This window comes from Capra hircus, chromosome 19 (assembly GCF_001704415.2).
Source record: "Capra hircus breed San Clemente chromosome 19, ASM170441v1, whole genome shotgun sequence".
In the NCBI taxonomy this organism is placed as follows: Eukaryota; Metazoa; Chordata; class Mammalia; order Artiodactyla; family Bovidae; genus Capra; species Capra hircus.
This window is the reverse complement of record NC_030826.1, coordinates 34,184,868-34,197,686: the sequence shown is the minus strand read 5'-3', so window position 1 is coordinate 34,197,686 and position 12,819 is coordinate 34,184,868. Positions and strand designations below refer to the sequence as shown.

At 54.6% G+C, this 12,819-nt stretch overlaps 1 protein-coding gene across 2 annotated transcripts; it reads right to left on the bottom strand.

Moving 5' to 3' along the window:
* Nucleotides 14-12,698, bottom strand: ATPAF2 (ATP synthase mitochondrial F1 complex assembly factor 2). Of its 2 annotated transcripts, XM_018064784.1 has the most exons (8): nucleotides 12,400-12,698; nucleotides 6,100-6,144; nucleotides 5,715-5,860; nucleotides 4,903-5,000; nucleotides 3,504-3,584; nucleotides 1,697-1,809; nucleotides 1,202-1,317; nucleotides 14-483 (listed from the first exon to the last, which is right to left on the bottom strand). In XM_018064784.1, the coding sequence occupies exons 1-8, from the start codon at nucleotides 12,530-12,532 to the stop codon at nucleotides 346-348; spliced, it is 870 nt and encodes a 289-aa protein (XP_017920273.1). In that variant the 5' UTR covers nucleotides 12,533-12,698; the 3' UTR covers nucleotides 14-345. The 2 variants fall into 2 exon arrangements, with proteins under 2 accessions (XP_017920273.1, XP_017920274.1); XM_018064785.1 differs by lacking the exon at nucleotides 1,202-1,317 and having other exon boundaries at nucleotides 76-483.

Genomic DNA, 12,819 nt, shown 5'->3' with positions numbered 1-12,819 from the left:
ACAACAAAGATTGTTTTCTGTTTTCACAAGTAAATCACTTTGCTAAAACAGTAGGAACAAACAGAAACAGACAGCTTCACTTTAAAAGTTTGATTAAAAACCAGGGGAAAAAAAAGGTTGAGGGCCACCAGACAAGAAAGTCCTGGTGGGCAGCGAGTGTCCTGCAGGTCAGCGGGGTGGCCTCCGGGACCCAGACATGACAGTAGGAACAAGATGAGTGGCAGCTCCTCTCACTTCCAGGCGGAGAAATGTTCAGTATAACCAGTCACTGGTACCCACGCCCTGGCTCAGCCCAAACCAGCCTCCACTGGCCACAGCATCTCCATCTCAGGCTGAGGGCCGGCGTCACCCCTGCAGCAGCTTGTGCTTGATGGCTGTGCTCTCGGAGCAGAGATGCACGAAGAGGGTGCCGGCGGCCGTGCGCGCCCGCAGCTCCTGCAGCTCGTAGTCGTGGGCCCACTCGATGTTGCCCCACTTCTGGATCTGAGGAGAGGACGGGACAGGCTGCAGGGTGACTGCCAAAGCCATGACCCCCCATGGCTGAGGGGAGGAGGCATGCAGGGGAGCAGCAGGTGAGAATGGAGGCCTGGCCTGCCCACCCTGACACTTGGGACCTGCCTGCATTCTGGGTGTCCAGAACATCTGAAGAGCATTTTATACTCAGAACTGTTTGTCAGAGAGAAAGTGAGGTTCAAGGAACAATGGCCCTGCTTGGGTCCTACAGCCAAGGACAGAGCCCAGACCAGAAGCCAGGCTTCCTGCTCCTGCTGCCCGCCCCTGCTCCCACCCAGCTGGCTCTGACACCAGAGTTGCCAGCTCTCTTGTGACACAAACCAGCTTTTCCCCTTGGCATTTTTCCAAGCAGATAACTAGACCAACTTGGGAAAAACTGTCATTACAAAAGGCTTTTCATCATGCTAGGAGTCAATTTGTAATAGCAATTAACCTTCTGAGGCTGGAGAAGTAACAAGGGAACTGCAGAGAACATGGTGATTCTGAGTTAAAAAAATGCCAACGGCAGAGCAGCCAAGCCTTGTTCATTCTGAGCCACTACATCAGACATGGACTCGAAGCAGCCTCGGTGACCCAGGGTGCCTGTCTGCGTGTCCAGGCTTAGCCTCCGTGAGCACACAGGCGGCCCCAGGGCACCTGGGGGGCCACCCGGAGCCTCCACCACAGTGGGGCTCCAGCTCCACCTCACCTGGTACTCCTCCTCCAGGCGCGACAGTAGGACAGCCTGCTCCACCGTCAGGTGCAGGTCCATCAGCCCCAAGGTCAGCACCAGGGACTTGAGCTGGGTCACCACAAACTCAATCCCTATGGGGACACAGCCAGGTTGGCCCCGGGGTCCTGCTGTGTGCAGGGAGCCGCCAGGTGGGGTGCCAGCCCTTCTACATTCTCAGGAGCCTCTGCTCTCCTCAGGAGTCCCTCCTCTGCCCCTGCCTGTGAAGGCACCAGACCTGGCTCTGCCCGTCAGAGCGAGCACTCCACCCCCGTGACTATAGCCGGGACAGGGGGACTGGAATGGAGGCTCCTGAAGAGGAGACAGCCACGTCATCCTGGGAGGGGTGAGACTGCCAGTCCATGAACCAGGTGACAGCGTCTCCCCCGCCAACCCAGTGCTCCGGTAACCCTGGGCTCTGCACACCATGCCCATCATGCCCACCCTCCATGGCCCACAGGAAACACCACGCACCCTGCAGGGCCCACATGTTGTAAGAGGCCAAGTGGCTGACCATCACCTCCCGAGTCCGGGCAGGGATGCTGGGCCCCGTGATGCTGGTGGAAGAGCCGATCTCCACGCCGTACCTAGAAGGAAGAGGCCCCGCGTGAGTCTGTCCAGCTGCACAGCCCCGCTTCTGCCCAGAAGCAAAGCCCCAGCCTGCCCAGCACACACAGGCCCCATTGGGGGTTTTGGGAGCCACTGCCATCAGGCCTCCTGACCTATAACCTTCTGTTCCTTAGGAGCAGAGGACAGATCAACTATGCATGAAGCTAGGGCTGGCAAGTTAGGAAGGAGGGGCCACAGGCAGCTCCTGAAACTTGAACTCATTGGCATGAAGGTCCATCAGAGCTGTGGGCTGCCTGCTTTTCAGAAGGAAGTCTTCACATGTGAACCATAAAAGGCTTCTTTCAAATATTGTTTTCCTTACAATGGTACTTGTGTACATCCTGTGGTTAGTCACTAAGTCGTGTCTGATTCTTATAACCCCATGGACTGTACCCTGACAGATTTCTCTGTCCATGTCCATGGGATTCTCCAGGCAAGAATACTGGAGTGGGTTGCCATTTCCTCCCCCGGGGGATCTTCCCCACCCAGGGATCGAACCTGCGTCTCTTGCATTGTAGGCAGATCCTTTACCGACTAAGCCACAATCCTGTATCAGTCAATCACTTTTTCACACGTTTATTAATAAGCCTCCATCACACACACAAGGCACTGTCCCAGCGGGCATGAGCTGGCTTCAAAAACAAAACATTTTCAAGAACAATCATAGCTATGTAAAATGCAGGAAAAATGTAATGAAATGAAAGCAATTTTTGTAATTTTCTTTCATATATCGCTGATCTTTCTCATCGGTTTAGAAACATTCTTCCTGAAGTTTCTAGTACAAATGAAACACAGGAAGGGGCCACTTTTTCCTATAATCTATTAATATTATAGGTGAGAAATCTTAACTGCCACCAAAAGTGGACAACTTCGTGCCACAGCAAAAACCTGCAGGCACCGAGCTCATGTCTCACGTCACCGAGCTCCCCAGTGAAATGGCATCGCATCCTCAGTTCTCTCGTGGCATCCAGTTGTCAGGTTTTACCTGATCCTTCAGTGCGCTGGCTCCGCCTCTTACTACAAAACCAGAGGATGCCAACACATCATGGGTGCTCAGGAAATGTGTACGGATGAAAAATGCTATGTCCAAACCACTCCAAGTGTGCAAGCTTACGGAACACCAAGGTCAGAGAGCCCAGGCTAGGAGCCCTTCCCAACAACCTGGGATGAAATAAACCTGACCGAACCCTGCTCACATCACTGGTCTGTCCACTCTGCACAAGTGTCTTCCTGGGAAGGAAGCCACTGGGCCTCACCAGTCCCTGGACTATCCCTCCACAAGGCCCTGCCCAGACTGTCCTCCATGTGTGTCCAGGTCACACACCTGGCTCTGATTCAGCCACAGAGCAACTGTGACAACAAGCAGGATGGTAGCGGCCAGTGTAGGCACCACTGTGTGCCCAGCAGTGTGCAGCACTCTGTGTACTCCTTATGACACCCAAGGAGACAGGGGTCACAAGCCCCACACACAGAAAGGGAAGCTCAGAGGAATCAGGTCACCACCCCAAAGTCGCACAACCAATGGGGCAGAAGCACTTTAGCTGCATCTACCCTCAAGGGGGCCTGTACTGTCCAAGTCCCCTGGTGCCCTGAACTCCGAACGTCAACCAGCTCAGGGCCCTGGCTGTCCAGTGTGGCCCGGACCCCAGCTGCCGGGTGTGGGGCATCTCACCTCCTCTCGGCCCAGCTGATGACTGGGTCCCACTCATTCCTCTGCAGCTCCACCAGCGTCTCTGGTTCTTCCACCCTGTAGCTAATTCAGTGCAAAAGTGCCTCCATTAATAAAAAAGTACAATTCTCTCATCCAGTGACAGATACAGAAACATGAAAGGCAACAGCAGAAAACCTCTCCACCACCACCCCTCCACCCCTGCCTTCCCCCTATATTAGCAGGGCTCTCAAAGAGTGGCCCAGGGCTTATCCAGGACCTGTTGGAAACCCACACCCTCACAGGACGGAGACCAGGAGCCTGCAGCTTCATAAGCCCTCCAAGGGTTCCCTGGACCCTTGACTTTGAGTCCCACTGTCCCAAACGTCCCTGGTTATTGACCAGTCAGGGCCCACAGCGCTGCCCAGTGCTGCTCGTCACACTACACTGTCCTGACTCACACCCCGGGTCCTAGGATTCTGTGCCAGCTCATCATTGCATCCTGCCGTCCCCTCCTCTCCCAAGAGGCGGCGAGACCCAGCTGCCTGTACACCCCTTGCAAGCCTGCCTCCCTCCCAATTACAGATGCGGCCGCTGGTGGCCCTGCCTGACGCCCCAAGAGACAGAGCTAGGGTCAGCTGAGTTCAAGGGTGTCGCAGACAGGAACCCAATGGGTGAGCTCAGGGAGGCCAGGCTGGTGTGAGCACAAGTGGCAGAGAGGCAGTGGGGGTGCAGAGGGATGGAGGGGGCGCTGCCCAGTGGGGAAGAGCGGGCCTAGGGCAGAGGGAGGCTCCCATGGCTCTGCTCTCTGAGTCGGGATGCTCCCAAGAAGACCCCCTCCCTGAGCTGGACTGGAAGGGCTCCCTCCCTGTCACCAAATTGTCCCCAACACAGACGGCATAGATATTCCAACAGCAGCACCACGGCCTCTGCAGGGGCCTGCTCTGCCCCTTGCCCCAGAGCAGACCTTAAGTGCCACCTGGGTGGTAACCCCAGAGCATCTGGGGGGCTCAACTGTTCCTTCCACATCCAGTCAACACCCTAAGAACCTGGCTGCGAAAACGAGCCAAGGAGGAGACCAGCTTCTGGACGCCAAGGACAGACCATCTGCAGCCCAGGTGAGGAGTGATGACCATGCCTGTGAGAACCTGCTAATGGTCAGAAGTGACCCCTGGGCCGTGGAGCCTGCGACAGCCACAGAGGCCAACAGCCCCTGCGTCCCAGGCCGGGGGACAGCTGCTGGGCTACAGGAGGGCTGGTCCCGACACTGGTGCAGCCGTCACGTCCTCTCTCCCAGAGTCTGCGGAGCAGTAGAGTGCTGAGGAGTCAGAGGGTCCACTGCTTCCTCCATGGAGACCACTCTGAGCAAAAGGCCCGAGGGACTTGCTGGGGCCCTGGGAAAGGCTGCCCACACGTCCATTACCAGACGGTGTCGGTGTCCAAGAACTTCACGGCCGCCCGGATGAGCTGGTCCTTGTCCCGCTGGGTGGGGTTGTCCAGAGACGTGTTGCACAGTGTGGTCTGGATCAAAGGCACAGAGAGAAAGCCCGTCAGCATCCTGAGAGCCTTGCCCAGGCCCCGGGAGGAATGAACTCCCTCAAGGTCTCAGGCTCTGTACCACCAGGCCCTGTGGTATTTTCCAGGAGGTGCTACCACTGTGACAGCAGTGATAGCTCAGAGCCGTGGACACCCAGGCCCAAGGAGACCAGAGTCAGGAGACATGAATGCACTGCTGGATCCAGGCAAGTCGCTCACCACCCGGCCCCCTAAGCCTCAGATGGCGGGGGACAGAGCTGCCAGGCCAGGACAGCTTCTCTGGATCCTCCCTGTGGACTGCAGGCTGCAGAGCCCCTCTAAGGCTCCGTCTGCAGCAGTCACCCCTGCTCCCCCACAGTCCAGGGGAGGCTGGCTCACAGGCCTGAGGCCAAGGAGCCTGCCTAGGGCCTGGGTCCACGTGCCAGGAAACATGGGCTCTCCCCACTTTGTCTCTTCCTGACCCAGAACACCACAGAGCACAAGAGCCAACCAAACAAAGCGTGGCTGCTGCAGCGGAAAAGTGACCAGGGAAGGACGTGTGCCCCAAGAATCTGGAAGAACCAAGCCTGGGCTGGGAGTGGGGTGGGCTGTCTACTGGGGGCCTCCCAGAGCCTTACTGGAATCAGGACAGGACCCGTACCCCTGCCCAGGGCCCCAGGAAGCCTGTGGTGGCCACAGGGGCGGGCTGTGACCTGTTACCAGGTGCATGGTGTACATCTTGATGGTGTCCTGCTGGGAGTCCCACTCAGTGGCCACGGCAATGGCCAGGGCCTCGCTGGGGACAGTGAAGAGCTTGCCCTGGGGCGTCCTCAGCTTCCTGTGGTCCAGGTTGATCTCGAAGCCACCTTGAAAGATCGAATGGAAACCTCTCAGGTTGATAGGCAAAGTGGAATGATCACCTCTATATTTGGCTACTTGATTTGATGCAAGACGCCACAAGTCCCTTTGTGGGGAATGGCTTATAGAAATATACCCAACAAGAGCGCTAGGACAAGCTCACTAAGGAGCTGGCTGTAGGTGAAAAGTGTCCCTCACCTCCCATTCACAGAAATAAAAAGAGGCAGAGAAAATTCCAGACACTCACCTTCACCCTGTGAGATGCTGACATTCTGATAGAACCTCTTCCTTTCTGTGGGAAAGATTTTTTAAAAAGGGCAGTTAAAGGAGGAGTGGAGGCGCTCATGACCTCACTGCTGACACCGACTGACCACCCAGACTTCCATGGCAGCGCCCGGTCTCCTCACTCCACATGGTCAATAGCTACTGGGTAAAGCAGGGGAGGAGGAGCCACAGCCCCACCAGCTCCCAAGGACAGTGGCTGTGTCATGAAGCTGCAGCTTGCCTGACTCCAAGACTTCTCCAACACCCCTCCACCCCCCGGCATAACACAATCGAATCTACAGTTGGTGTGACCACCAACATGATGAAGTATTACGATGGCAAAATTTACCACCTTTGTCTGAAATCACAACAGTAATTCTCTCATACCTTTGACCCAAGTAGGAAGTTCCCACTGCCCAATGCTTTATGTGCCAGCCTGGTCTCACTCAGACAGCGGGTAAGACCGAGTCCAGAGGCCCCTGCATCTGTTGGGAGACTTGGGTCGAGGCGTCCAGACTACGTCCAGCATGTTTTCCAGTGCCTAATAGGGCAGCAAGTCCAAGGCCAGATCCAGCAGGAAGCAGAGGGCTGGGGTGGGGGGATCTGAAGACTCTGATCCATCTCTGGGGGAGGGGCCCACCCACCAGCAAGAAGTGCCAGCAGAGCATTCTACACATGCCAACAGCTGGAGATGGGTTGAGAGACCTGGGGGTTGAGGGGCAGCTGGGGGTGGGGGTGGGGGTGGTTGGAGGCAGAGATGGACGACAGAGCCTGAACCACACAAAGCTGCCGGGATAGCGAGGTCTCCCTCGAGGGGGTCGTCGTCCTCTGCCTACCTCCTCTGCCCTGGCCAGGCCACTTCTGCACCTGATCGGAGATGTCAGCCAGTGGGCTCAGGGCTCTGCTGGGGGGAGGAACAAACTTGCTGAGGAGCAGCCCCCTCCCAGGGCAGGACTCAAAAGCCACCCCTGAGGTGCATCCTGTCTCATGGGACAACGGACACTAATCCAGGCGAACAATAAAGCAACCGTGGATGCCAGAAGACCAGACAAGCTGCAAACATGCACTGGGAAGGCTCGTCTCATCTGGGCTAGAGGAAGACCTCCTCACAGCCAGATGGCACCCAAGAGCCGCAGGAGAGTGGGCAGGCCCACCTGCACTGGTGGCTTTCCAGGGCGTGGGGGTGGGGAGTTTCCAGGAGAAGGAATAGTTCACAGGAAGGTGCTGGGCCTCAGAGAGCAGGTTTCAGAGCTAGGAAGGTGGTGCGCAGGGTAAGCCTGCAGTCACAGGGCAGAGGATGGCTAGAGAGGCCCAGATCTGGGGAGGAGCCTGGCAGGTCACCGCAAGGAGGGCTGACGAAGTAGAGAGTCACGTTAGGGGTTCACACAGGTGCTAAGAACAGGATCCGGAAAACTCAATTGGTGGAATCCACACTCCCCAATTTCAAAAGACGGAGGTTTTCTGCCTGGACCCTCCCAGGTCCTGGGTCTCATGAGACAAATCATGAGACCAGGAGCAAGTGAAGCACCCACATGTTCAGTGATGAGGTGAGCTGACAGCAATGGAAACCCCATCCTTGGAGATGGGAGAGACAGGCTAGTCACAATGAACCCTTATTTTGAGCATAAATCACTCCCTTTACAGAATATCTGTTTCTATGACAAAACCACACTTCAGTTCAGTTCAGTTCAGTCACTCAGTCGTGTCCGACTCTTTGCGACCCCATGAATCGCAGCACGCCTGGCCTCCCTGTCCATCACCAACTCCAGGAGTTCACTCAGAGTTGCGTCCATCGAGTCAGTGATGCCATCCAGCCATCTCATCCTCGGTCGTCCCCTTCTCCTCCTGCCTTCAATCCCTCCCAGCATCAGAGTCTTTTCCAATGAGTCAACTCTTCGCATGTGGTGGCCAAAGTACTGGAATTTCAGCTTTAGCATCATTCCTTCCAAAGAAATCCCAGCGCTGATCTCCTTCAGAATGGATTGGTTGGATCTCCTTGCAGTCCAAGGGACTCTCAAGAGTCTTCTCCAACACCACAGTTCAAATGCATCAATTCTTCGGCGCTCTGCCTTCTTCACAGTCCGACTCTCACATCCATACATGACCACAGGAAAAACCATAGCCTTGACTAGATGGACCTTAGTCGGCTAAGTAATGTCTCTGCTTTTGAATATACTATCTAGGTTGGTCATAATTTTTTCTTCCAAGGAGTAAGCGTCTTTTAATTTCATGGCTGCAATCACCATCTGCAGTGATTTTGGAGCCAAAAAAAATAAAGTCTGACACTGTTTCCACTGTTTCCCCATCTATTTCCCATGAAGTGATGGGACTGGATGCCATGATCTTTGTTTTCTGAATGTTGAGCTTTAAGCCAACTTTTTCACTCTCCACTTTCACTTTCATCAAGAGGCTTTTTAGTTCCTCTTCACTTTCTGCCATAAGGGTGGTGTCATCCTGGCAATTTTAAGGACTACAGATACAAAGAAATGCGAATGTGGAGAAACACTGAATTTTGAAAGCTGGGCAACAGAAAACTGGCTGTAGAGGCAGAGCGCGCTAACAAGCTGCTGTGAAGAGAGCCTAAGTGGAAATTGATGTCCACGGGGCTCCTTTTCCCTGCAAGGTTGCTCCAATCCATATAAAGAAACAAGCGATTTTCTGTATCACCTCCCCGGACACTCCTCGTCCTGTCTCAGGCTCCCCGGGCCAGCTGGTGCTCTTTTCATTAACCTCAATCTTCCGGCAGGCCTTTGCTAGGGACAGAACTGCAACCCCCACAATGCACCGCGAGCGGAGGCCGCGCCTCCTCCGAGCGGCGTGACAGCGGTCTCTTTCTAAACAGCGGCACCTGGCGGGCCTTACGCCTCACAGCAAGATTTTGACTGCCCACAATCCTGGGGCGGCTCGGGGCTAACTGGGGGGGGCCCAGTATATAAAAACCCCTCTCAACTCAATAATAAACAGACAAGTAACCCAATTTAGAAATGGTCAAAGCATCTGAATGGACACTTCTCCAAAGAAAATCCACAAGTGTCCAAAATGCACCTAAAAAGATTTTCTTTGACATCATTCATCTTCAGTTCAGTTCAGTTCAGTCGCTCAGTTGCGTCAGACTCTTTGAGACCCCATGAATTGCAGCACGCCAGGCCTCCGTCCATCACCAACTCCCAGAGTTCACCCAAACTCACGTCCATCAAGTTGGTGATGCCATCCAGCCATCTTATCCTCTGTCATCCCCTTCTCCTCCTGCCCCCAATCCCTCCCAGCATCAGAGTCTTTTCCAATGAGTCAACTCTTTGCAAGAGGTGGCCAAAGTACTGGAGTTTCAGCTTTAGCATCATTCCTTCCAAAGAACACCCAGGACTGATCTCTTTTAGAATGGACTGGTTGGATCTCCTAGCAATCCAAGGGACTCTCAAGAGTCTTCTCCAACACCACAGTTCAAAAGCATCAATTCTTTGGCACTCAGCTTTCTTCACAGTCCAACTCTCACATCCATACACGACTACTGGAAAAACCATAGCCTTGACTACACAGACCTTTGTTTGCAAAGTAATGTCTCTGCTTTTGAATATGCTATCTAGGTTGGTCATAACTTTCCTTCCAAGGTCATTCATCCTCAGGGAAATTCAAATGACAGTCCTTCACACCAGCTAGGAAGGCCATAGTCAGACAGACATGTCGGTAAGGGGGCAGAGAAACTGGGACCCTCACACACTGCTGGGGAAATATAAAATGGCGCAATCACCTTGGAAAGTGGGGTGGCCAATCCTCAGAAAGTTAGTTAGCTACCGTTTGATCCAGCAAGTCTGCTCTTGCGTGCGTGCTAAATTGCTTTAGTTGTGTCCAACTCTTTGTGACCCTATGGACTGCAGTCCACCAGGCTTTTCTGTCCATGGAATTCTCTAGCCAAGAATACTGGGGTGGGTTGCCATTCCCTTCTCCAGGGGCTCTTCCTGACCCACGAATCAAAGCCGGGTCTCCTGCCGTGCAGTTGTATTCTTTAACCCTGAGCCACTGGGGATGTCCTATTTATTTTTAGGTACCTCCTATGAGAAACGAAAACACATTCTCACACAAAAACCTGTATTCAAGTGTTTACAAAGGCATTCAAAACAGTCAAATGATGAAAACCACCCAAATGTTCATCAATGACTGACTGGGTAAATAAGACATGGTGTGTCCCCAAAACTGAATATTACCAGTTATGAAAAAGAATGAAGTACTGACATGCGCTAACTCTAGGACAAACCTTGTGAAAGTGAAAGTGAAGTTGCTCAGTCGTGTCCGACTCTTTGTGACCCCGTAGACTGTAGCCTACCAGGCTCCTCCGTCCATGGGATTTTCCAGGCAAGAGTACTGGAGTGGGTTGCCATTTCCTTCTCCAGAGGATCTTCCGGACCCAGAGATCGAACCAGGGTCTCCTGCATTGTAGGCAGATGCTTTACCGTCTGAGCCACCAGGGAAGCCAGGACGAACCTTGGATATACGCTAAATGGAGAAAAAGACCACATCCCATTTATATGAAATGTCCAAAATAGGGAAATCTATAGATACAGATCTCCGGTGGCTCACAGGTTAAAGCATCTGCCTGCAATGCGGGAGACCCCGGTTCAATCCCTGGGTCAGGAAGACCCCCTGGAGAAGGAAATGGCAACCCACTCCAGTACTCTTGCCTGGAGAATCCCATGGAGGGAGGAGCCTGGTAGGCGACCGTCCACAGGGTCACAAAGAGTCGGACACGACTGAGCGACTTGACTTCATAGAGTGAAGTAGTGGTTGTCTAGGGCTGGAGGGATGGGGTGGGGCAGGGGGATACTCAGAGTGGCAGCTAAAGGGTACAGGGATCCTTTGGTGTCATAAGAAGGTTCCAGAACTGATGGCAGCAGAACTCTTGAGTATACTGTGCTTAGTCGCTCAGTATGTCCGACTCTGCAACCCCATGGACTGTAACCCGCCAGGCTCCTCTGTCCACAGGGATTCTCCAGGCAAGGATACTGGAGTGGGTAGCCATGCCCTTCCTCCAGGGGATCTTCCCAACCCAGGGATTGAACCCAGGTCTCCCGCAACAAGGGCGGATTCTTTACCATCTGAGCCATTAGGGACCATTAAACTGTACAATCTAAGTGAGTGAATTCTAAGTGCATCATCTCAGTAAGGCTGTTTTAAAATTCTTCAGGGCAAGTGTATCTACCACAGCAATTACTATAAACGGGCCAGATGACTAAACACTTTTCCCCAAAACCGCTCTAGCATCCACAGCACTGTTGGCAAACTTTTTCTGTAAAAAGCCAAAGTGTTTTAAGCTTCGCAGGCCATCCGGTGTCTGGCACAACCAGCCAACTCTGCACTGTAGTGAAAACAGCCTTAGGTGTGTGTCAGTGAATGAGGGGGCCTGGGTTCCAGGAAAACTATTTACAAAAACAGGTGGCAGGCTGGCCTCCCTATCTACAGCATCTCCCTCAATCCAGCACAAGCTGTCTCTTTAGACGAGGCAGACACTGAGAAGCTAAACCACTTGTGCAGACAAGACAACTTGTAAGCAGAGACCCCCAGCTTTGACTTCACCGGTGTACTCCTCAGCTGGACAGGCAGGCTCTCTGAAGACCTTTCTTCTCAATGCAGCTGATGGCTGGGACAGCTGGTAGGGGGCTGGAGGCCACACGGGCGTCCTCGGAACAGCTCCAACACCGCAGTGACCTTCTCCTCACCCCCACCTTCAGCACAGTACTAACTGGCAGGAAAGAAACCATTACTGTCTTCACTCACTTAAAGTCAGTCCCACTCTTATCCCCAAATCTCTGCCTAGGAGTAACAAAGATCCGCTACAGAAAGCCTCATCAGAGTAGGAAGTGCAGGAAGGGGGCACAGGGTGTCAACTCCTTAGAAGAGGTGGCAGGTGTTCTGGGAGGGCAGCAGGAAGCAGGGCCAGGACAGCTGTGGAGCAAGCGGCCGGGATGGAAGACTTAAAGCCCGAGCTTCAGGCCCCTTCAGTGCCGGTCGCGGGGACACAGAAAGCAGCCTAGCAGACTGGCCTTTGCCCCGCAAACCTCTGAGTCTGCTTCGCGCCTCTAGCGCAATCCCGACCCAGAAGTCGAATTTCCCCGCCTGAAAACAAGGATGACCTCTGCTTCCCCAGTGAAAGAGAGAAAAACCGCACCTGCCAAAAGGAAACGACGCGCGTGTGCCCTGGAGCGATCCCTGCCCTCGCGGGGCACTTCCCTCCCGACGTGTGACCCTGCATGGCCGACCCCTCAGCCTGCTCCGCCCTGGCCTCTCTCACCTGCCGGAGGCACGTAGGCCCGGAAGGGGATAGGGGGCTTTCGCCCCAGCCCCTCGGAGGCGGTGAGGCCACTTCGGGGCCGGTTCAGGAGGCGACGCCCCCCATCCCGCAGCCGAAGGCAGCTCCTCCACATCGCGCGGGGGCCTCAGAGAACGACCGCTCGAGACCAGAGCTCGGGGAACAAGGAGCGGAGGGACCACACGCCGTGTGCTCGAACTCCACAAACCTCCTCACCAGTCGCCGGCACCCTCTCCCTTTTTGGGCGCCGCCATGTTGCGCACGACACTCGTAGCGCGCCGCCGCCGCGCGCCTCAGCGCACGCCGCAGCCAATCAGCATCACAAACGCCCCGGCCCCGCCCCCGCGCCGCGCCTCGGGAAAAAGACTACAAATCCCAGAGGGCCTCGGCTCCCGCCACGTG